This window comes from Jatropha curcas, chromosome 3 (genome assembly GCF_041381405.1).
Source record: "Jatropha curcas cultivar XTBG-Jc1 chromosome 3, XTBG_Jcur_1.0, whole genome shotgun sequence".
NCBI lineage: Eukaryota > Viridiplantae > Streptophyta > Magnoliopsida > Malpighiales > Euphorbiaceae > Jatropha > Jatropha curcas.
The window spans coordinates 6,054,636-6,077,619 of record NC_143153.1 but is presented as its reverse complement, the minus strand read 5'-3'; the positions used below and the strand labels follow the sequence as shown (position 1 = coordinate 6,077,619).

At 34.9% G+C, this 22,984-nt stretch overlaps 4 protein-coding genes across 4 annotated transcripts; 2 read left to right on the top strand and 2 right to left on the bottom strand.

Annotated features, from left to right (window-relative positions):
* Positions 1 to 282: 282 nt before the first annotated feature.
* Positions 283 to 1,645, bottom strand: LOC105641487 (glucan endo-1,3-beta-glucosidase 4). Its single transcript, XM_012226040.4, has 3 exons — positions 1,363 to 1,645; positions 1,024 to 1,275; positions 283 to 500 (listed from the first exon to the last, which is right to left on the bottom strand). Exons 1-3 carry the CDS (start codon positions 1,430 to 1,432, stop codon positions 466 to 468), a joined length of 357 nt encoding a protein of 118 aa, XP_012081430.1. The 5' UTR covers positions 1,433 to 1,645; the 3' UTR covers positions 283 to 465.
* Positions 1,646 to 2,073: 428 nt separating this feature from the next.
* On the bottom strand, positions 2,074 to 12,537 carry HK2 (histidine kinase 2). The gene is made up of 14 exons (XM_012226041.4): positions 11,418 to 12,537; positions 9,621 to 9,833; positions 8,379 to 8,873; positions 7,752 to 8,027; positions 6,793 to 6,962; positions 6,388 to 6,600; positions 6,112 to 6,298; positions 5,938 to 5,989; positions 5,624 to 5,853; positions 5,427 to 5,525; positions 4,483 to 5,150; positions 3,651 to 4,157; positions 3,117 to 3,536; positions 2,074 to 2,669 (listed from the first exon to the last, which is right to left on the bottom strand). The coding sequence occupies exons 1-13, from the start codon at positions 11,811 to 11,813 to the stop codon at positions 3,284 to 3,286; spliced, it is 3,759 nt and encodes a 1,252-aa protein (XP_012081431.1). The 5' UTR covers positions 11,814 to 12,537; the 3' UTR covers positions 2,074 to 2,669; positions 3,117 to 3,283.
* A 2,768-nt stretch (positions 12,538 to 15,305) lies between these two features.
* On the top strand, positions 15,306 to 15,905 carry LOC105641546 (uncharacterized). Its single transcript, XM_012226132.1, has one exon. It carries the CDS (start codon positions 15,306 to 15,308, stop codon positions 15,903 to 15,905), a length of 600 nt encoding a protein of 199 aa, XP_012081522.1.
* A 323-nt stretch (positions 15,906 to 16,228) lies between these two features.
* LOC149497414 (uncharacterized) lies at positions 16,229 to 19,210 on the top strand. The gene is made up of 6 exons (XM_089718898.1): positions 16,229 to 16,366; positions 16,466 to 16,522; positions 17,320 to 17,476; positions 17,866 to 18,183; positions 18,313 to 18,420; positions 18,708 to 19,210. The coding sequence occupies exons 1-6, from the start codon at positions 16,229 to 16,231 to the stop codon at positions 19,208 to 19,210; spliced, it is 1,281 nt and encodes a 426-aa protein (XP_089575024.1).
* The last annotated feature ends 3,774 nt before the right edge of the window (positions 19,211 to 22,984 follow it).

The window sequence follows — 22,984 nt, the reverse complement described above, 5'->3', positions numbered from 1 at the left end:
TTGTGTATGCATCTCATTCATCTTATAGTGCATGATCTTGCTCTTTTAGTCTTTTTTGAGCAAATGCATGGGTTGTGATATACCTCCAAAATATATTGATATGTCAAATTGATGTAAAATGCCAGTTGGATCATTCATCTCTTTGTGTAATTTTATAATTGAATTGCTGTAATTTTCTTTTATTCCATGTACATTAGTCTTTGAATTTGTATTATATGAATATAGTTGAAACCATTTAACCAAACAAGTGCTGATGTTCATGTTTCTTGTTGTTTGTGGTCATATAATAACAATTGCTATTTATTGAAAATAAATTTGTCTTGAAGAAATTGAAAATACTTGCTAACATGAGAGAATCCAATCCTGCTGCCTGTAGTACTACTACAGTAAATAAAGAAATCATAATAAAATTTCAGAAAAATCAAAATCACAACCTTGATGTTTATTCTTCTCTTTGCCTTTGCATCAGGGAATGAACTCATAGTGGCAAGAATCATGACCTGCAGAACAATTTTTTTTTTCCAAGCCAATGTCATTATCAAAAGAATAATGCTTATCTAGAATTAGTTTATAATAGATCAATTAAGTATAATATATTGTGAGAGTGGTAACATAAAGCAGGTCTATGGGGGCTTACAACTTTCTGATTGGAACAGTCAATGTAAGCTCATAATTGACTAAATTATTTACCTTTAAAGATTAAAATTAACTAGTGCCCACATGGGATGATAAATTATTAATACTATATCTTTTCTTTTTTTTTTTTTTTTTTTTTTTTTACTTTTTGAGTGATTGGAGGAAAGTCTATTAGCAACAAGCAGCAAGCCATTGAAAGTAAGCACATGCAATAATAATTAAAATACTAATCATCCGCGGTTTGGAGTCATGGAGTACGCATCTTGAGTAGGAATTTAAACATAATGGCCCTCGACTCGAAAGGGATTAGTCTCCCGTCTAACTGTTGAGAGTACACCCTTAGTAATACCAGAAAAAAAAAAAAAAAAATACTAAAGATGAACTTACTGGGATCAAGTTCAGTGGAAATGGCAGCTCCTCTGAAATAGCAAGATCCACCATTGTGTTTGAATTTTTGGAAGTAGCTATTGAAAGCAAAAGAAGCATGGGCTCTAACGGTGTTAGGGAAATAGCAAGGTTTATTAACTTGAATCATACTACAATCTGCACCTCCTCTTCCACATGCCCAATCTAAAGCCATTTGCAGTTCTTCATCAGGGGTCTGCTCATCTGCTATACACCATTGCTCCAGTTCCCCATCTAATAAAAAGAAACAAAGAAAGTTGGAAATGTGCCCTATAGATTACTAATATATGTCAAGGCTAAGGGCATTAGTAATTAGCTTACCTGATTTTAAAGGAGCTATTGACATGACAAGAAGAGCAACAAGCGTGAGCCTTAACAAGAAGATTGACATCTTACCCAAAAATAGAGGGAGAGAGTCGGAGAGAGAGAGAGAGAGAGAGAGAGAGAGAGAGAGAGAGACAGAGAGAGGTCACAGTAACCTATCTAATGGAGCATTTGTACATCCAAAAGGGCTTGTTGCCTAGCGCCATTTATAGATAGAGCAAAAGATAATGAAAAGAATTATAATGGACTTTTGGAGTTTTTATGAATGCAAAAAATAAAAACCCCGAAAGTCCATTATAATGTGTGTGTGTGTGTATATATATATATATATATATGCCAAAGTAAAGAGTCGTGCACAGTTGCACAAGCAGGATGAGCATGTTAATGCGCTCCACTCAAGCGGTTTATATCCTAAAAAGAGAAAGGTTATTGCTTCTTTCAACTTATAAGAAAAGATGTTGAATGCTACTCACATGATGCCACGAATTTGTTAACTATAAATTCTTGGCCAAGATAAAAAAAATCTCAATCTGCATGTTCTTTCCATCCAATGCTTAGCATTTTTTTTTTATAAATTTTGGCCCATTGCATATAGAAGGTAGACTATTTTGGCCAATTAACGACATTTTCCATCAACATTAATCAAGCTCAAGTTAAATCAGCATAAAGTAGCAGTAAATCCAATGAGAGCAACTTCTTATCTGTATATATATAAAAACTATAATATGCTGCAATTTATTTACGGTCAACAAAACTATAGTTACAACAAACCAAACCTTCCTTACACATTTACTTACAAGGAGATGCAACCTTGATTTACATGTAAATGAACAAGTGAATAAAAAATTTACATTTTTCAACTAAGAACAAGCTATGGGTACATTTTCCAATCATTAAGTTTTACATAAACGGCATCCCCCTTTATGTTCAGAAACTATTTTGCAGCCTTTCTCTGGACCATCTTCTTTTATTTATTTTGATCCTTCTCAGGAATAGAAGTTTTGAAGATAAGATCGTTACAGGGTTGCAACTGCCATATGCCACATTCTTCACAGTCAGCAAATTGTGCAAACATTCAAGTAATATTCACTTCTAACAGTTTATCATCTGCCTACTCTCTGAAGAATGAACACAGTAAAATAAAAATAACAGAGCCTCAGGGAGAATTAGTTAGAGTCAGAAAGCCAGCCGTGTCAGTCATTGTCTTTTTCAATTGATCAGATGGTACAGTGCAACAAACTGGCCTCTAGGATTTTGCTTTTACTTCCCAGGTCTTGAACATAGCCATCTTCAGTCTTGGATTCCTGTAATAATAATAGGTTAAGCATCCATGAATAATGGAAAGTTCTTTGATCATGAAATTCCTATAATATGGACAAACATGCAGAAATAGAAACGTTCTTGACACATACAGAATTCACATCTCATATAGAAATTTGATTTCAAAGTGACTTTTTATATTCTTAGAAAGTGTAATATTAAATGTTAACACTTTAACATTTATGCCAAAAGATTTATGGGAAATAATTTAGGCTAGTTTCATCTTTGAGAAAGTCATCTACTTATTCAGGTCAATGAAAGAAAGATTCTTTGAAAGATAAATGCAATGTGAATAATTTGATGAAAAAGGTTCTATGAATGCTGAAGGTGATTAATAAAGTACTGAAGGGCTCAAATAGTGGATTAAAAAGTGAAAAATAAATATATGCTTGTGTCCATTTGGAAACCATCTAGAGTTATCTCAAAATTACCAGAGCAGGAAAGATGCAAAAATGTGTTGTGGATCACTCTATCTGCGATCTTCGTAGACGCAGGGCTTGTTGTTAGTCAGCCAACCGCAGGCTTTGGGGTCAATGTAAATTCAGCATAAATAAAAATGCTGGCTGAAGGACAGATGAGCAATAACTGACATCTGACTCTATGAACTAGACCCAAAAAAACGAGCCACAGCATTGTACAGCTTCTCTTCTTCGAATGGCTTTGCCACAAAATCATCCATCCCACACTTCATGCATTCTTCACTTGTTGCCTGAATCACATCTGCTGTCATTGCCAATATTGGAGTGTGCCAATATGCTGCATTTCCAAACATCTCCATCAATACTTCCCCAGATGCAATTTGCTCATTGAACTGCTTCTCCAAAGACCGAATTTGCCGGGTAGCTTCAAAACTGCATAATCAAAGATGCAGAATCAGTTTATCATATCCATGAATGATGGGGAAACAACACCAAAGAGGGTAAATATCCAAAAACATTTATAGTTTATAAGAATAAATAAACTACCCATCCATTTCCGGCATATGGCGATCCATAAAGCATGCATCAAATGTGTGTGGTGGTTTTAGCAGTTCCAAAGCATCCTTGCCACTCTCCACACAAGTAACAATTGCTCCATATTTCTTTAAAGCTCCTTCTGCCACTCTTCTGTTCACTTTATTGTCATCTACCACCAAAATTCTTTTTCCACTAAGTAGATTCTGAAGTGTCGACAGTTTCTTCCTCCTAACTTGACTCTTCTTTCCACTGCCAAAGGCTTCTTGGAAACAAGCAATTAAAACACTTAATCTGAGAGGCTTCATAATTACATTATCTACAAAACCAGCTGATGAGAGTTCACGGCGTTCATCAGCGGTGATGGTGGTAGCCAACACGAAAATCTTGGGAAGGTTTATTTGGATTTCTGTCACATAATTGTTCTTTGATTCTCTCAAAAGACGATGTAAAGCAATGCCTGTTTCCTTATGCCAAACATCTTTGTCAATAAGGACCATAGCCAAATCTTCTTGAACACTGTTGGAAACAATTAACAGAACTATATAAAACTGAATCATCATGTCTATAGTAAATATTTTCTGAATCTTACAATCTCACTATAACCATAATGATTTTATATTTATAATTCATATTTTCCAATTTGTATTTTACATTTACATGGTTTTGAGATAATAAACAATTTCTTTTTCCAGTGATGATAACATGAGCAAAGATTGATGATACAAGATTTTTTCTTTTTTCACCGATTGCGAAAGAATATCCCAACTTGAATAATTTAAGTGATTTAAATTCAAGTGAATCTCAACCTTACATACAAATTTACTAGTAAATCCAAACATACCTTGTGTAATGACCTCCAGATACATAAGAACATGCAGATTCCAGACTGGAAGCTACATCCACAGATATTCCCAATCTCTGAAGATGATACCTAGTGACCTCAGCTCGGATACTTCTTTTATCAATTACCAATGCTCTCCACCCTCGGTACTCCAAAATAGTAGGATCATATGGCTGCCACTTCGTATCCTGAGAACTCACATCTCCTTTTTTGAAAGAAGCAGTAAATGAGAAGATACTGCCAGTGCCAGGTTCACTAACAAAATCAATCTCCCCACCCATGAGATCCACAAGGCATTTGCTGATGCTCAATCCTATTCCAGTCCCACCATATGTTCGTGAAGTGGAACTATCAGCCTGCATAAAAGGCATGAAGATGCGGCTTTGTGCCTCCAGTGGTATTCCCACACCTGTATCCTCAACCGAAACTAGTAATCTAATCATTTCAGGTGCCTCAATTGTATCTACACTGTGTAACGTCTTAAATTTTGCCCAACTTTTCCATCTGTCAACCACAGGACACCCACTCAATGAATTATGAATTTCATTTGACAAGTTTTCAACTAAATTGAAGCTTTGCTTCAGCACAGCATCCCTGACATCAACTTGGCTTCTTACTTCATCTGCCAGATGAACTGTGACAAATACATGCCCTTTTTCACGTGTGAACTGAAATTAAAACATGTAAATATTAATCAGTCAAATATTGTGCAACCAATAAAATCTTTCTTCACAAAGGCAATGCTACATAGACCCCAAGGTTCTAAGGGAAACCATCAAATGGCCCAATTTTAGCACAGGTTTCAGGAACTGAAAATCAGAAGTACTCAGTCTAACACTATCCACAATTGGCAATGTAGTTTATAACCACAAAATTAAGATTAAAAATATAATTTTGAATTTTCAAAAGGAAAAATATAACCATAAGTACATGCTGAGACCAACCTTTACTGAATTTCCAACGAGATTAGTAATTATCTGCCGGAACCGTCCAGGGTCACCAATAAGAACTTCAGGAACTTGATTCGAGACATAAATGGCCAACTACAATCCACCAAAACAGAAATACCAAACAAGTTTATTTAAGAAAGGATATCAACCAAAACACAAGAAGAAAGTAATATGGTCAACCTGGTAGTTACCTCAATCCCTTTTTCATTGCACCTACTTGAAGAAAGTGATACAACATTGTCAAGTACCGAATGCAAATCAAAAGGAACAGCTTCCAACTCCAGCCTGCCAGATTCTATCTTAGCCTGATCAAGGACCCCATTTATCAATGAAATTAGATCTTTCCCATTATCATGAGCAGTCTTGGCATAGTCCATTTGGTTATCATCAAGATCCGTATCCATTAGCATTTGTAACATACCTAATGATGATTGAAAGCAGTTTTTCATTACTAAATAATGCCATATTGAAAGAATATTCATTATAAAAGAGATATCTTAATCACCTAAAACTCCATTCATCGGGGTCCTGATTTCATGGGAGACAGTTGCAAGAAACTGCAACATAGAGAATAATCAGTCTTAGAAACATGGTAGTAGAGCTTTCAGTGAAGAAGCGAAAGACAAATAATTGAACCCAAGTACAAGCCAATTTAGAGGTCGAAAGGGAGGAAATGCACCTGAGATTTTGCCACATCTGCAGCTTCAGCACGAACTTTGAGCTCCATCATCTCACGATAATCCTCCTCCACTTTTGCAATTCTGCTTATGGCTGCATGAAAGATATGGCCAACAAGAAGAGTAATAACTAGGACCCCAACTGATGCATTTATTGCTGTCCAAGGTAAACCAGGTTTTTGCTTGAATCTGTATCCAGAGGAGAACAAATTAACCTTAGAAGGAGAACAAGTTGTCACTCATCTGTGTGTAGTAAATAATATTCTCTGATAACTAACCTGCAATGCATTTTATGCTTCCGTAATGGATCTCCAAAGTCAAGGTCACTGATGTGCAAGAGGCCAGTATCAGTAATATCAGTGCCATACATAACAATTGGAGCAGATGGATTAGTTGTGTCATAAACATTAACAACTATTGTTTGCTTGCTGGCAAGTTGGTGCAGAAGTTTCTCAACCAGTGATGGCATATCATAAGATGCTCCGAGATACCTTCATAAACAGTTTAGAACCATAGCAATAGTTAATTTCATAAAATGCATTGACAGGATATCATAAGCTACACCAAGATACCTTCACAAGAAGTGAGAACCATATTAAAAGTCAATTTCATCTTACTTAGAGGAAAAGCAGAAGCAATAGGCAAAAAGTAAAATCAAGATTTATTCAAGGCAACAAATTTACCCGACAGTAGCTTCAATTCGTTGTTGTGGTGTAGCTTCTAGTGGGAGATCAGATTTATAAACAGCAAAAGTGAGTACAACACCCACATGGTTGGATTTCAAAAGCTTAAAAGGAGAAGTCAATACTCCCTTTCCAGATGCCCTTGCTCGCAAGATGTTCTCACGGTCTTCCTATATATAAGATGGCAATTGATGCTAGAATCATCAGCTTACAAAATGACATCAGTATATGCATGTAGAAGACATGCTTTCAAATATAAATACTTTCAGGGAACTCATCATATTCTAGATCTGTAATGATAGAATTGAGAGTGACTTCAACTAGTAATCCATTTTGCAATCAGCAAAGTAATCATATTTACACAATCACCAAGTAATTAGAGCTGCATGAGCAATGAACATGATTTTGCACAAAAAAGAACCCTCTAACTATCTGCCAAAAGTGCCAGAAAAAGCTGAGCAAACGTTTAACTTACAAAGCAAAAGAAAGAGTGCATCCAGTGATGCAGAATCATAACTATCTACAGTAGATCCTTAACAGGTAAATTAATTCTTGATGTAATAAAAAAAAATATGTCCAGACTATTTTTACACCTAGTTGCAAAGGTTAACTAGTCTGGCTGTAATATAAATAGCGGCTCCATTGTTTTCCACATATAGAGAAAAGATTTACAGCAGTTTAAAATCAGTGGGTCTATTATCTCTCTTACACTTTTCCTAGGCAAAAAGTGGACTGTGGATGAAATGGTTTTGCTCTGCAATGGCACCACATAGAGATGATAGTTACAATTTGCAATTATCAGACTAAACAAGTACAGAAGTCCTTGCTTCACTATTAACTCTGGGACATGCACAGATGACAAATGCAATAATATATATCTATTTTGACCAAGTAAAAAAAGGAGTCACTAATAATAAGAAAACTGAACGAGTAAAAACAGCAGTGCTAGATAGGTGCACCTTTCCAGACATCATGTCAATAGAAACAATATGAGAGACAGTTTCTTGGGAAAATATCACTGGTGCATATTCATCTTGCATGGGTGCAGGATCCAACTGTTCTGGAATACAATCTTGCACGAGAGTCTGGTCGTCAGTCTCCATTTTCTTTATTGTCCATCCATGCTGCTTCTCAAATTGCTCCCTCTCTGAATGTAGAACTTTCAAAGCATATGCAACTCCACTAGTAAGTGGCCGCTCAAAAGATGTTCTCTCAGTATATTCACTAAATGTACTCTGTGAAATATAAGAGAGCTTAGAATAACAATTTTGTCTTAGACAGCTAAAATTACAAACAGTATGGTAATGATAATTTCTATCAGTAAAAGCTAAATCAATTCTAAACTATTAGTATCTGTTTTCCTGCTTTCACAGTTTGGCTATAAAAAACAATACAGTAAAGCCACCTGAAAGAATTCATTTATCAAATCTTTTATAAATATCAAAACATGTTTGTGGGGTTCAATAAGGAAGACCATGTTGAAGCAGAAAAATTGTCATCAGCATATAAGCTATCTTAGAATGCTGAAATTAATTAAAAACTAAAGCATACAACTGATTAAACAATTGTAGAGATGAGAATATCACCTGATCAATTGCAGAGGGATCTTTCCCATGGTGAAAGGTGGATACAAGAATAGCTAAGGCATGAACATGGTTCATACTCACATTAAACTGATCCTGCAACATCCGTGCTCGCTCATCACACATGTTGGCAAGCGTCTCTTCCCTTCTCAGCACAATTTTTTCATTCAAATGCCAAAACAACCAGATAGAGGTGACAATCCCCACCAGGACAAAAATTATAAGAAGCTTCTTTCTCCACTTTCCAGCACCTTTAGGAGGACTATGGGATAGCTGCTGCTGCTTGATCACCAGCAGTTGCTGTCGCTGCTGAGGCACTGGCTCCGAATGAACTAGCTTCGGCTTTTTCTTCCTCCAGAATTTCAGATGGAGGCCAGACAATATGCAGCTCATAAACATTGCAACGAGGACCCAACAACTTACTTCTACCAAACCAAAAGACAAAATACTACAATGATCTTCTGCACAGTCCCTTACTTCCCTTGTTTGCAAGAAGTTCTAGTAAAAGCCAAAACAACCCAAAAAACATATTATTTATATGGCTTAACTCAAGTGTATAAGCTTGTGTGTTCTCCAATTAAGTTTGTATTATTCTATAAAATAGACGCTCTTTAATTTGTATGTGAGTTTGTTGAGGCTAAAAAGCCACTCTCCAGACCTTCATATTTATAGCAGAAATGTCGAAAGTTGATTACATTACCCTAACAGTAATCAATAATGCAAACAACAAATTAACAACATTTCAGCATTTCTGACAATTTCTTTGTAGTGCCCAAAATAGAAACTAAATTTGTTAAAATTTTCTTTATTAGCATCAGTATTCACAACTTTTTAAGCTATTTCCTGATTACACATTCCTTCAAAGCTTGATAATGCGATTGTAGGGCAGTTCAACTTCTAGTTGCAGCATTATCTGATGTTTGCTCATTTAAGATTGATACTCAAAGTCAAAACAATACCTAAAAGATAAGAAGTCTCCCTAGCAGTCTAAAGGAGCCCATGATATAACACATGAAAAAAGTACAAATGATGCCCTACTGTAACTTCAGTAAGTAGCCATTTTCTTGCTTTGATTTAAAAAAAAAAAAAAAAAAAAAAAAAAAAAAAAAAGAAATTATACCACTACATGAATAAGTTCATAATTTACTCAAATGCACAAAATGATAGGGACCGAAATCGAAAACTTCCATGCTAGAGATTCATGTTCAATTGTTATCAGCAAACAAGTTGCAAGACAAACGGTACCAATTCATCTCGCAATGATTGTTCAAGCTTCCTTGGCAAGTTCTCCTCTTGAGCTGGGCATTGGTCATTAGGTTGTACGTCTTCAGCAGCAGCCCATCTGCCTTGCGGTTGAAACTCCTGCTTTTTCATACACAGTACCTCCAAAGCACATGCAATACCAGTGGTCATTGATATTTCAGGCCCTGGTTCTTTGGTACATTTAAGTGGTGCAATCTGTGATACACAGGTTAGTGAGAACAGAAACATAAATAAAAACAATTTTTTACATAAGCATTCTTTTTACTATTTTCTAGTGTTAGCATTGGCCACTTCATCTACAAACCATCACCTCCAATTTGTATATAAATCATCTGAAAGAGAATTAAGTATAAGACAAAATGACCATCAAAACGTTATCTACCAAATTCGGGTTAATCAGACAAAAAAAAGGAAAAAAGAAATCACTCAATTTCCACGTATGCTTTACAATAACCAATTTATCTTGCATGGGATGCAACCACGGGAGGGCTATCCAAACACGTTCTTTTTAATGAGAAATTAACTTACAAAAGAAATTATTAACTGCATGTACTTGTATGGCTACTATGAATTTGACCATCTTTTTGTTGACATATCCTTCTAAACTATAACAAATGCTGGTTTTACATAGGCCTTGCTGCAATTGCACCTCATTGTTAAAGCAGGCCAGAAGTGATTTCCTGTAAAGTATTGGCTCTAATTGCCAATTGGCTAAAGTTTGGGGATCATTCTTGTGATTAACCACTCATATAAATGAAAATTAACCTCAAGTTTTGCCATAGTTGACAGTCGGATTGCTTTTTGTATTACTGACCAAGGTGCTAATCACAAGGAGGCTTTTTCCCCCTAGTCCCAGCATCCATAACCTGTGTGCCTTTGACAACCAAAGAGATGGTAGTGGTACACTACACAGAAGCCAATTCAAAACACCAAAACAAAAAGAAAAGGATGGCCATTTGGTTTCCCTATCCTAGCATGACAAGCTATCTCACCTCTCTTGTCCAAACATGGAACTATGATGCTCCATATATCGGTATCTTAACAACTTCAAGAAAATTCTACACAACAATATACCACACAATGAATAAGCAAAACTCCAATTTTTTACCAAATTCATAATTTTCCTAGATGTTCATCAGACAATTCAAACAAAGTCCATTCAAAGTTTAAAACTGTATATTAACTTCCATAAAAAATAATTCTTAGGCAAATGATAAAACTAAAAGATAAATATACAAAAAAAATACAGGAATATTTGTAAAACTCTACTTCAGTATCAAGATATGATACTGAAATGGCCGAAATACAATTAACCACTCAAAACTTAGCGAAAAAATGAGAGTTCTTAAAAAATTAATTCTAATTATACCTAACTCCATTTAAAGCTTACTAAGAAAGCTGTGAGTTTCAACACTTGATTACTGTTCAATTATAGAAAAGCTAATTCTCCTTAGTCTTCCTATTTGCAGCTTAATGTCAGCCTGCATCCCAGCCCCATCTGATTTCTAACCATTTTACTATTCAGGGTTCCATATAATAGCTATGAACCAAGTTCCCAAAAAGAGTTAAATAGCAGATTATTGACCTATTGTGTGTCATTCTAAACCATTGTCTATATTCAGCTAACTTTCTAAGCAAGGACAATTGGGCTCAAACCATAAGCAATTCTTATCAAAAGCCACTAATTTAGCTTAGAAACCAAAAACGCTAAAACTTAGAAGAGAAAAGTCCATGACCCATTGAGGATATCTTGTTCAAGAGAGATAACCAGTATAGTACCTGATCTGATTCAGAGAACAAAGAAACAAAAGCATGAAGCTGTCTCTTGCTGACATTGAAATGTTGAAGCAAAATCTGAGCTTTTTCTTCACAAGAATCTAAACTCCTCTCTTTCCTCCCTAAGGCCCCATATTCAAAATTCGAGAGAAACCAAATACTGGCTATGGTGAGAATCGATAAAAGCCAAAGAAGCAGAAGCTTTCTCCTCCATTTCCTGACAAAGTTAGGCCCATGCAAAGAATCCTTTTGTTTCTTCAATTTGAAATTTGCTGGTAATGTGCCATTTATGCTAGAACGTTTACAATTCATAGACATTTTAACCAAAGCCCACCTGTGAAACTTCACAAAGAGCCTTGAAAGGTTGACAAAAATCCCAGTTCCAGCAGCACAACTCATCAAAATCACCCCTCCAAGAAAACTCCACTAATGATGAAAATTCAATATCAGAAGCTCAAATTGCTAAAACCCCACCTCATATAACTCATAAAAAATCATTGCTTTGCAAACAAAACCCTTTTAGAAACCACAAAGAATAATCTAAAATTGGATAAAAACAACTCTAATTTTTCAGCAAACCATGAAAACAAGAGTTCCACCCACTCTGATCTCTCCTTAATATTACACTTTATGGTTCAATACCAAAGTACCCCTGCTCTTTCTATACTGAGCATTCAAATTTTATCAAAACCTCCATAGAAGAGCACAAAATAACACTAATCATACCAAACAGCAAGTTGAACAGAACCCAATTGTTATTTGAGAAGAGAATCGTTAATGAGGTAAAGAAAAGCACTTGGCTCTTTTCTATATCTAGTTTCTTTCCAGCTCTTACAGCTTTGAGCAGACACAACAAGCATCAAAGATTAGAACTTTTCCTAAGAACACCCATCACCAGGTAAAACTAAATCTGACCCAGTTGGCTTCTGTTTAGACCCAACTGGAATCAATAATCAGAGAGTACAAAGAGTGAGTTGTCCTCTCTCTCCCTTTTTCTTTCCTCAACACAGAAACACACTCTCTCCTCTCTCTATCTCTTTCTGTGGGTTCGGTCCAGTTTGCTGTCCAGCATTTGAATTGAGGCTGGGGCATATCATTATCTCATCATCTAAGTGGGGGAGGTAAACAAAACCCAACATCATAAATTACCCATAAATCAATATTATAATATATTATCAAATTCTAAAAACTTTACCTTTCTTTTATTTTCTTAATCTTTTTTCTTTAATCAATTCAATGACATATTTTTAACATTTCTCATTTTTTTTTATCTCAAAATAACATATTCAATATATTGATACACATAATTTTCTATTTTCTCCAAAATTATATCTCTTTTTTATATATATTTAACTCTCTCTTTTCCTTCTGTTTGCTTTTTATATGAATCTTCAAAGCGACTGATCCATTCAACGTTTAAAGGTTTGTGTATTTTATGTTTCCTGTTTCTGTGCAGCTATACGTACTCCCCGCAATCAGAGAGTTCCGGTTTTATTTTTATTTTTAATTTATTTAAAAAGAGAAGAGATAAGGGTAAAATTGGAATTAAAGGTTAGCTTCTAAGCCACAGAGGTTCAGATTTTCAGTTGGGTTACAAAAAGGGGCATCATTGATTCTATAAAAATATTCCGCAGCGATAACTATTTTACGCTTTTTTTTTTTTTTTTTAGTATATACGGCAAAATATCGGCAATTACTCGGAAACAGGATGGCTGAGACTAACATGCGCTCGAACCTTAAGATTCTTAATGTGCGCACCAGTTTTTATTTTATTTAGATGATGGGAGCATCAATGACAATATGTGTCGGCTATATACCTTACCCACCACCTATTTAAAAATCTTAATCATGGGTTTATTAAAGCTAACCCCATTAAATTAATAACTTTAAGCAAAACCATGATTAGTTTGACCTTAATTATATATTTTTTTAAAAAATAAAATAAATCGTTAATGGTCTTAACCAATACTTACGATGTAAATTATGATTTTATTAATACTTTAAGATTTTCATTCAAAACAAATGGATCAAGATATCACGGAAATTGTAAATGAGACTAAAGTGTGAGCAGAAATCATTAATTAGGAATTTTATAGTTAGTTTTACTATAATCGAGGGACTATTTCTCAAATAATTGACAGTCAGAAGGTACTCCATCCGTTCTTTTTATATAAGCATAACTAATTTTTTCTTTTTATATAAGCACAATTAATTTTTTATCAAGATTAAAAAAGTAGTTTAACCAATTTTTTTGTCATGTTTTTTCTAATTTACCCTTAATATATCATTTATTTCTCATCTAATATCAATGCATGTCTTAAATTATGTTTTAATCTTCAATGAGGTTTTAAATACTTTGTTGGAATGAAAGGAATACAAAAAATTGTAAAAATGAAGTTTTATGCTCCAATATGTGGAGAGAAATTCATTTTTTTATCCTTTATTTGGAAAATTTGTGTGAGAATATAAAAATTTGTTCATTTAACCTTCCAACTATCTTTGATTATTGAACACAATTTTTAAAATTTTCAGCAAAGTCTGTAAAAATTTCTTTCATTGTGGCCAACTTAAAAATTTTGTGGTACTTTTTTATTCAAACTTCATTTTAATATATATATATATATTTTTTTACAATGGAAATTGATGTAAGGAATCCATGTACCAAAATTTATTTACATTAAATACTCATCTATACTTTTGTCTATCAATATTTTGAGAATCTCCTATACTAAAAACTTTACAAACGACTAAAACAAGGATAAGATAGACTTTTCACATTAGCATGGTTTCCAAAGTTATCAAATTAAGCAAAATTTTCTATATAAAAAAAATACCTAAAATGGAAACTTTTCCTATATAAAAAAAACGGATGGAGTATTATTTTAAAAGGAATGACCAACATGTCAATTGAATCATAAGTTAGGAACTTCACAAGTTAGGAACTTCACAGTTAGTTTTTTGAAAATAGAGATTCTCATGTATTATTTGGTTATAACTCATTGATTAATTTATTTTTATTTTGTAGGTGTTCAGTTCTTTTGCTAACCCTTTTGTTTTAGAAAAAAAAAACAAAGAGTTGATTTAATTTAGACTGCTGGAAACGATTTCTCTAATTCATGTATTATTAAGTTAAAACTCATTTATTCTTTTATTATTTATTCTAAAATTTTTATACATAAATATTTATTTGATAAATAAATTTACTTTTCATTAATATTGAAGTTTGATTTTGAAATTAAACTATAGACAAATTAATTTTATTAGTGATATTATCTTATAATAAAAATCACTAAATATATTTTCAAATTTTTAATGCATATAATCAAGTCATTTTACAATTCAAATTTTGTTATCTCCTTTTTAAAAAAAATTAACATATTAAATAATAATAATAATATTTTTTTTAGTATTAGGTGAGAAGATTCAAACTCGAATCAATTATCAAGTTGCATCTGCACGTACCACTATACTATATTTTGATGTGCATAATAATTTGTTAGTTAAAAATAACCATGAAGAAATTCTTTTCCTCTCCTCCTCCTAGTTTTTCGGTCTTACTCTGTTGTAAAGTTTTTTCGTTATTCTTGATGGCTAACCCTAATATTTGATCCTTTTCTCAACTCGTTTTCCTTCTCGACTACTATGTCCTCTATAGTTACGTAGGTTTCTCGGACTATATGCCTCAACCCTATTCGTTGAACCTTGATCTCTTTCTGTGTTAGGTCTCTGGGACCTTAATGCAATAACATTATGGAGGCTTCGATGGAGGCAATGACAATCGCAGATGAAGAGGAAGAGGGCGTCGAGGGTGTTGGAGGATCAATTGAGCCCATATATGAATAATGTTTAGTTGGGATGTTTCTTACTCCTAATCCCATTAATTTCCAGACCATGAAAGTTACTTTTGCGGATTTATGGCATCCTTTGGGTGGAGTAAACATAACTGATTTGGGTGCTAAACGCTTTTTATTTAGGTTTTATAATGAAGTTGATGTTGACAGAGTTTTATCAGGCTCCCCTTGGCACTTTAACAGAAAATTATTGCTATGGCAAATGATTAAAGATGGAGAGGATCCTTTACTGATTTCATTAATACATGCAGATTTTTGGTTGCAAGTCCATGACTTGCCAAAGGGATTTATGACAGAAACCGCAACAAATTTATTAGAAAATTTTGTGGGCATTTTTGTGGCATATCATATTAAAGTCCTTACAAGTTTACAGCCAACCTACTTGAGAATATGGGTTCGACTAGATATTCGTCAACCACTTAGAAGGAGGAAGAAATTAATATTGCCTTCGGGTGATGCTATCTTTGTTAAGTTTAGGTATGAAAGACTCACAGTCTTATGTCTCTTATGCGGCAAATTAGGCCATATGGATAATTTTTGTGAGTTATGTTTACACCTTAAGAAAGAAGAGCTGAGACTAGAGTGGAATAATTCCATTAGAGTTCCTGGGAGGCGACAAGCGGTGAGGGGTAGTAGTTAGTTGAGGGAGGAAGGGGGAGAGAGTAATCTGAATACTGTTAACATGTAAGCAAGGAGCCTTTCAGCATGTGCAAAGTCCCTTAAGGTTCGGGAATTCAAAGCTTCTTTTATGGGGTGGTGCGAATGATAATAGGGATTGGAACATTATTACCGAGAAAGTGGCACAACAAGAAGAGTAGGCTTTTTCGAAACTTGATGAGATAAAGAAAAGGCCACATAAGAATGACAAACAATAACTACATTTGTTTCTTCCCAAGAAGATTCAACTGGAGTTATTTCATCACAGATATCGGCTGGTCCTGGGTGACAAGACAGCCGGAAGTCATGAAGCTCTTAAGTTGGAACTGCCGAGGACTTGGCCAACCTCAGACAGTTCATGCATTCAAGGATCTTGCCTGGAGTTATAAGCCTGATATAGTATTTTTAATGGAAACAAAAGTTCATGAGAGTAGAGTTGTGGAGGTGCGATGGAAGATTGGTTTTCAGAATTGTTTTGTGGTTAATCATTTGGGCATTGGGGGAGGTCTTACTCTTTTTTGGAATGATAATCTGAATTTTCAGGTCATGGGTTTTGCTACAAACTTCATTGATGGAATGGTGGGCATTAGGAATATGTTGGTAAGAATTACAAGCTTTTTATGGGTGTCCTGAACGGAATCAAAAACGACAATCATGGAATTTATTGTGGGCTTTGGCTAGTAGGGACTCAAGAGCTTGGGTTTGCATTGGTGATTTCAATGACAAATTAAGCAAGGATGAGAAAGAAGGTGGGCTCGATCATCCAAATTACTTATTGCAGGGGTTTCGCAAAGCAATTGATGACTGTGGTTTAGCGGAAGTTGCATATTCAGGCTCTATGTTCACTTGGTTTCAAAGACAAAATGGGTAGATTACTGTGAAGGAATGTCTTGATAGGGGCTTTGCAAATGGTAATTGGTTGGCAAGCTTTCCGGATTCGAATGTGCGTACTTTGGTCACGCCGGTTTCCGATCATCATCCTATTATTTTCGATACTCAACAACTCACAGAGAGGCAAAGTCGTTCTATGTTTAGATTCGACATTGCTTGGCTATTATAAGAAGATATAGAACATGTGATTAAGTCAAGTTGGAATGGGAATTCATATGCATCAGTAATGGATAAAAAACAGAATTGCATTGAAGCTTTACGGCTGTGGGGGAAACAGAGAAATGGGGACATCTATGTACGAAAACATATGCTGCGTCGTTTGCTTGAAGACCAAACCAATTCTGCTTCAATGCAAGATGGAGATTTGATTCGATAAGAATGGAATACTATTTTAGAACAAGAATGGAGATTTGATTCGACAAAATGGAAGGTATAGATAATGGGCTAAGGTATTTTAGCTTAATAGTGGTGATAAAAATTCTAAATTCTTTCACAACTATATTAAGGGGAGACGTAAGGCCAACCGGATTGAAGGTTTTAAAAGCAGTGAGGGTATATGGCAAATGGATCCAAGGGACATGCATGTAGTGATTATCAATTTTTTCTCAGCTCTTTACAAGGCGGAAGAGGGAAGTACCAGTCGGATTACAAGGCTAGTTAGAGGTAGGGTTTCTAATGCAGACAATAATTTTTTGATTGCACCATTTTTTGACGAGGATTTTAAGTAGGCGGCGTTTCAAATGCACCCTGATAAGTAACCAGGCCTGGTTGGCTTAAATCAAGCATTTTTTCAAAAGTTTTGGCATGTGGTGGGTAAAAGGCATTTCAGATAGTTGCAGGCAATGGTTGGATAGAGGTATTTTCCCCGACTTCCTTTTTGACAACTTTAGTGGTATTAATTCCTAAAAATAATAATCTTGAGGAGCTGAAAGATTATAGGCCTATTGCTCTTTGTAATGTTTTATATAAAATTATTTCAAAGGTGTTAGCAAATAGGATGAAACGTATTTTGCCCTATATTATTTTGGATAGTCAATCTACTTTTGTGACAGGTAGAGTAATCCAGGATAAAGTTGGTGTGGCCTTTGAAATTCTTCACAGTATGAAATGTAAGACTAGGGGAGGTACGAGTATGGCAGCTCTTAAAATAGATATAACTAAAGCCTATGATAGCAATTGGAATTTCTTGCAGGATATGATGGGTAGATTGGGTTTTAGTACCAAATGGATTGATTGGATGATGGCATGTATGACTAATGTGTGGTATTCTTACTTGTGTAATGGGGAAGTAGTTAGTCCTGTTATTCCAGAGAGGGGTCTTAGGCAAAGGGATCCTATTTTACCATACCTTTTTATTATTTGTTCCGAAGGTTTATCCTTGTTGTTTAAGGAGGCTGAGTAGAGAGGATGGATCCATTGGTGTCGAGCTGGAGTTAGATGTCCAAGGGTGTCACATTTATTATTTGCAAATGACTCATTTTTCTTTTTTAAGGCCTTAGACAGGGAGGGTAGGAGAGTGAAGAAGATTTTAGATGAATATGAAAGTGCTTCGGGTCAAGCCATTAATTTTAGGAAGTCAGGGATCATGTTTAGTCCTAATGTTTCAGGTATGGTTAAAGTTTTGGTGTCCAATATCCTAGAAGTTCATAGTTCTTTAGGAGAGGGGAAATATTTGTGACAACCTTCTTTGGTTGGTAAAAGGAAGAAACATCTTTTTAATTATTTAAAGGACAAGTTATGGAGTAGGATTAACTGTTGGAATAATAAGCTCTTGTTAGTAGGCAGAGAGATTTTACTTAGGTCTGCCGCACAAGCTCTTCTATCTTATTGTATGGTCTTACTTCCTTTATTGATGTGTGATGAACTTTAAAACATTATAAATTCTTATTGGTAGGGTTCTACAGGGGGAATAATAAAGGTATCCATTGGTATTCTTGGGATAGGATGTGCCAAAGTAAAATGGACGGGGGAATGGCTTTTAGAGATTTGTATAGCTTTAATATTGCTATGCTTAGTAAGCAAGGGTGGAGACTATTATCCAAACCCAATACTCTTCTTTATCGAACGCTCAAATATAAATATTTTTCAGATGGTGATGTTTTATCCACTTCACTAAAGAATAATCCCATTTCTACTTGGAGGAGTATTTTGTTTGCCAAGGACATACTAAATTTAGGGGTTAGGTGGAGAGTGGGGAATGGGGAGAATATTTTGGTCACACAGGATCCTTGGCTTTCCAAGAGTGATACTTTTTATATGGAGGATGGCATTCATTTTGTAGAACCTGACATGAGAGTGTGTGATCTTATAAGGAATGATAGGAGAGGTTGGGATTTTGATAAAATTATGGAGTTATTTAGTGCAAGAGACACTAGGACAATTCTTAATATTCATTAGGGTATAAATAATCTAGAAGATAAGTTGATTTGGCACTTTGATAGGAGGGGAGTGTAACAGCCCAGCTCTAGTGTGATATTGTCCGCTTTGGGTTTTCGGCCCGCACGGTTTTGTTCCTTGGCCAGGGGTCACCCACTCTGCCAGCCCAAAACGCGTCACACTAGTTCAAGGCTGCCACCCTTTATGTACATCACGTTTCCCTTGGGCGTAGCCGATGTGGGATTCGCCTAAGTGGCAGCCCCCTGATGTCCAGGATGTCACATACACCCCCCCTAGGGACTCAGCGTCCTCGCTGAGGTTTGCCCCACCACTGGCCAGAGGGCCAAGGTCTGACTCTGATACCAAATTGTAACAGCCCAGCCCTAGTGTGATATTGTCCGCTTTGAGCCTTCGGCCCGCACGGTTTTGTTCCTGGGCCAGGGGTCACCCACTCTGCCAGCCCAAAACGCGTCACACTATTCAAGGCTGCCACCCTTTATGTACATCACGTTTCCCTTGGGCATAGCCGATGTGGGATTCGCCTAAGGTGCAGCCCCCTGATGTCCAGGATGTCACAGGTAGAGTACCGGGTCAGATCGGTTACTGTGTGGCGTTGAAATGGTTAGGGAGAAGGGGGAACATTAGGGAAAGATATAGCATTTGGAAGTTCCTCCTAAAATGAGGGATTTTATTTGGAGGGTATTAAGAGGAATTATTCCTACACGGGTTAAACTTCATCAAAAAGGTGTGAGAGTGGCTAAGGAGTGTGGGGTTTGTCCTATTGAGGAAGATGTTAACCATGTGTTAATGGAGTGTAGGAGAGCTAGGGAGGTTTGGAGAGGGTGTGGGGTTCCTGGTTCACAAATTAGTCTTTCTTTTACTAACTTTTCCTGCAGGTCTTGGCATCACATGATAAACAAATTATTGAAAAAGTTGTATTTGTAGTATGGTTTCTTTGGCAAGCAAGGAATGAACTGTTATGGGATGGGAAGGATTTTTCATTGGCACAAATTGTTCACAGCATGGATCAGTTTCTAAACGAGTGGAGGGCTGCAACTGTCTAGCAACAGCAGCAGCATGGTGTTTTGCGTTGTCAAGGTGGAAGCGTCGTTCCAAGGTAGGGATCAAAGACAGTTATCGAGTGGCAGGCCTTCAACGATGGTGTTGTTTTTGCTTCACTCCATCTAGCCGGCTTTGCAGTAGTGATGGAATCAATGGAAGGACAGTTTGTTCAAGCTATCTCAGGGACTTTGGACAGCTATGAGGACCCGACTATGGTAGAGGCTTTAGCTCTACGATCATGTTTATTGTGGATTTCTATAAATTTTAATTCAGCCGGTTGTGTTTATACAGACTGTCAAAATATTTTTACATGCATTGCACTCCAATTCTCAAGACTTTTCAAAGTTTGGTGTGGTCATTTTAGATTGTAAGAACATTTAAGGTCTAGACCCAATATTTGTATTAGGTGGTTTTAGAGACAAGCCAATATAGGCACTTATTCCTTACCTAGAGTGTCCTATTCTCATGCTCGTCTCCATGTGTGGAATAGTGTTCCACATGTTTTGTTACCATTTATGATTCATAATGCATTTCTAGTATGCGTATTCAAAAAAAAAAATATTAATTGAATAGACTATTAATTGAATAAGCATTTTTATTTTATTGATGAACTCAAATTAAATTTAGACAAAAAAATATTTTAAAAATTATATAAAGCTTATTGTGTAATAAGAAATAATAATGAAAAATATGCCCTAAATAAAAATACATTGCAAAAAAATTTTTAGTTAAAATGCACATAATATATAAATTTGAAATCATATGAAATATGAATATTCTTAAATTTATTTTTTTCTTTTTCCTTACATTTTCTTATAGACCCAAGAAAAAAAAAATACTTGCCCAATATTGTTTATTATAGGAAAGGAATATGTGATATTTCTTTCTTTTTTTAATACTCCTAGAAATAATTGGATTGTGGTAACAAAGGTAAAGAAAAAACTCATAAAATAATAAATATTTAATTGATTTAATAATTTATACAGGTCGAAATGGACTCCTAGATGGCTATTGATATGGTTTTGCAACAGGATGGTAGTAATCGACGTTTTGTTATTGAGCTTTCTTATTAGGGGTCTGTTGGCTAGAGACTCGCGGGTTTCACTGTGTCACTGCTATCAGGAAGCGAACCGAATGGCTGATGGTCTTGCAAATCTTGCGGTCGTCTCTCCTGCTCGGCGTAGTATTCTGCAGCAACCTCATGCTGCTGTTCTTGAGCTGCTTCGGTGGGATCGTTGTGGCACGTCATGGCCTCGACTGGTGCCTAGTTGATCTTTTTGCTTTTGTTCTCTTTCTGGGGTTCTATCCCTTCTTTTAGTATCCAAAAAAAATAGTTCACGCGAAATTTATTATTTTTCTTTCTAAATATATTTAATGTGAAATTTATATAAATAAATATTTGTATGTTTTTAATTTTTAAATTATTTATCCCATATTGAATAACTAATAATAAAAAGAAAGAAAGGAAGAGAAACAATGTAAATAGCAAACAAAAGAAGCTGAACAATATACCTACCTGGTCTGAGTAGAAGGGGTGATAAAAAAGGATCATGGCAAGATCACTTAATTGAGATTCTAGTTTAAGGTATCCCTGAGAAGGAGAATGCATACTCGTTCTTAAATTTAGAATTTTCAAAACTTTGAGTTGAACCAATTTGACTTGTTGTTTCAGTTCCTATGGATAAAATGATTTTTTTTTATTTAGTCTTGATTTGTGGTGAAGCTAAAAAAATAGACTTAAATGAACCAACCCAAAAAGTACATGTAAATCGATTGAATTGTTTCAATTTTGCACTCTATTTGATTAGAATCGATTTTCATTCTGAAAATTAAATTTATTTTAATTTAATTTTAGTTTGACTTTAAATTAATCTAGTTGTGTGTACTCACTTACCTTAATTTTTCAGCAGAAACAATTATATATATATATACGTACATACATTGAAATGTGTTCCTTAGATGATTTATGACATTATACATAGCTAGAGCAAATTGACAAATTTAATAATTGAATTGACTATATATAAATAGAATAATATTTTGACTACAATTTTATTAATTAGTAATTATATGAAAATATGTTTTAATATTATAAAAAATCTAGATAATATAAAAAAAATTGTAATCAATAAAGAAATAAAAAAAATTAGGAATTAAAAAAATGTTAAAAATCCTACTGTTTTCTTCTTAACTTGAGTTTTTGATATTGATCACAACTGAGGGTATGCTGCCCACTTGATAATTTGTTTTTATTTAAAAAAAAAAAAAAAAGAAAATTACTCAATAAAATTTTCAAATGTCTTAGAAAATGTCATATGCAAGTGAAAGCTGAGTTGGCATTGGATCCTTGGTTTAAAATTCTATTGTTTGTCTTGTCGTATTACCATCTCACGAGTAATTCAATGGAGTTTTTGAGATGCTAACTGCCAACCACCATTGCAATTCATCATATAAAAAAAAAACAGAAATAAAATTTTTTGATCCATCGTATTGGGTTTAAAAATTATCATCGTTGCTGGCTATAATCTACTCAGTCGAAATTGAAAAGTGAAAATCTTTCGAGAAGAAAATGGCGTAGCTAATGCTCTTGCAAATTGTGGTTTGAGGAAAATTAGAGGATTATACGTGTTAGACTTTAGTTCATAAAATTAATTAGTCCTCAACCACAATTTTGACATGCCAATTTTGTAGTTTTTCTTCCCAAGCGGAAAAAAAATTTCCACTTTGAAAATA

Coding starts and splice junctions, on each gene's coding strand:
- LOC105641487 (XM_012226040.4), bottom strand. CDS start 1,432: ATGTCAATCTTCTTGTTAAGGCTCACGCTTGTTGCTCTTCTTGTCATG. Junction 1,276..1,362: donor AATAGCTCCTTTAAAATCAG/GTAAGCTAATTA, acceptor TCTTTTTATTAG/ATGGGGAACTGGAGCAATGG. Junction 501..1,023: donor TTCCACTGAACTTGATCCCA/GTAAGTTCATCT, acceptor ATTGTTCTGCAG/GTCATGATTCTTGCCACTAT.
- HK2 (XM_012226041.4), bottom strand. CDS start 11,813: ATGAGTTGTGCTGCTGGAACTGGGATTTTTGTCAACCTTTCAAGGCTC. Junction 5,990..6,111: donor CAGATGTGGCAAAATCTCAG/GTGCATTTCCTC, acceptor TCTATGTTGCAG/TTTCTTGCAACTGTCTCCCA. Junction 5,854..5,937: donor CCCGATGAATGGAGTTTTAG/GTGATTAAGATA, acceptor AATCATCATTAG/GTATGTTACAAATGCTAATG.
- LOC105641546 (XM_012226132.1), top strand. CDS start 15,306: ATGAAAGTTACTTTTGCGGATTTATGGCATCCTTTGGGTGGAGTAAAC.
- LOC149497414 (XM_089718898.1), top strand. CDS start 16,229: ATGAAGCTCTTAAGTTGGAACTGCCGAGGACTTGGCCAACCTCAGACA. Junction 16,523..17,319: donor TGGGCATTAGGAATATGTTG/GTAAGAATTACA, acceptor AACTATATTAAG/GGGAGACGTAAGGCCAACCG. Junction 17,477..17,865: donor GATTACAAGGCTAGTTAGAG/GTAGGGTTTCTA, acceptor CTTTTGTGACAG/GTAGAGTAATCCAGGATAAA.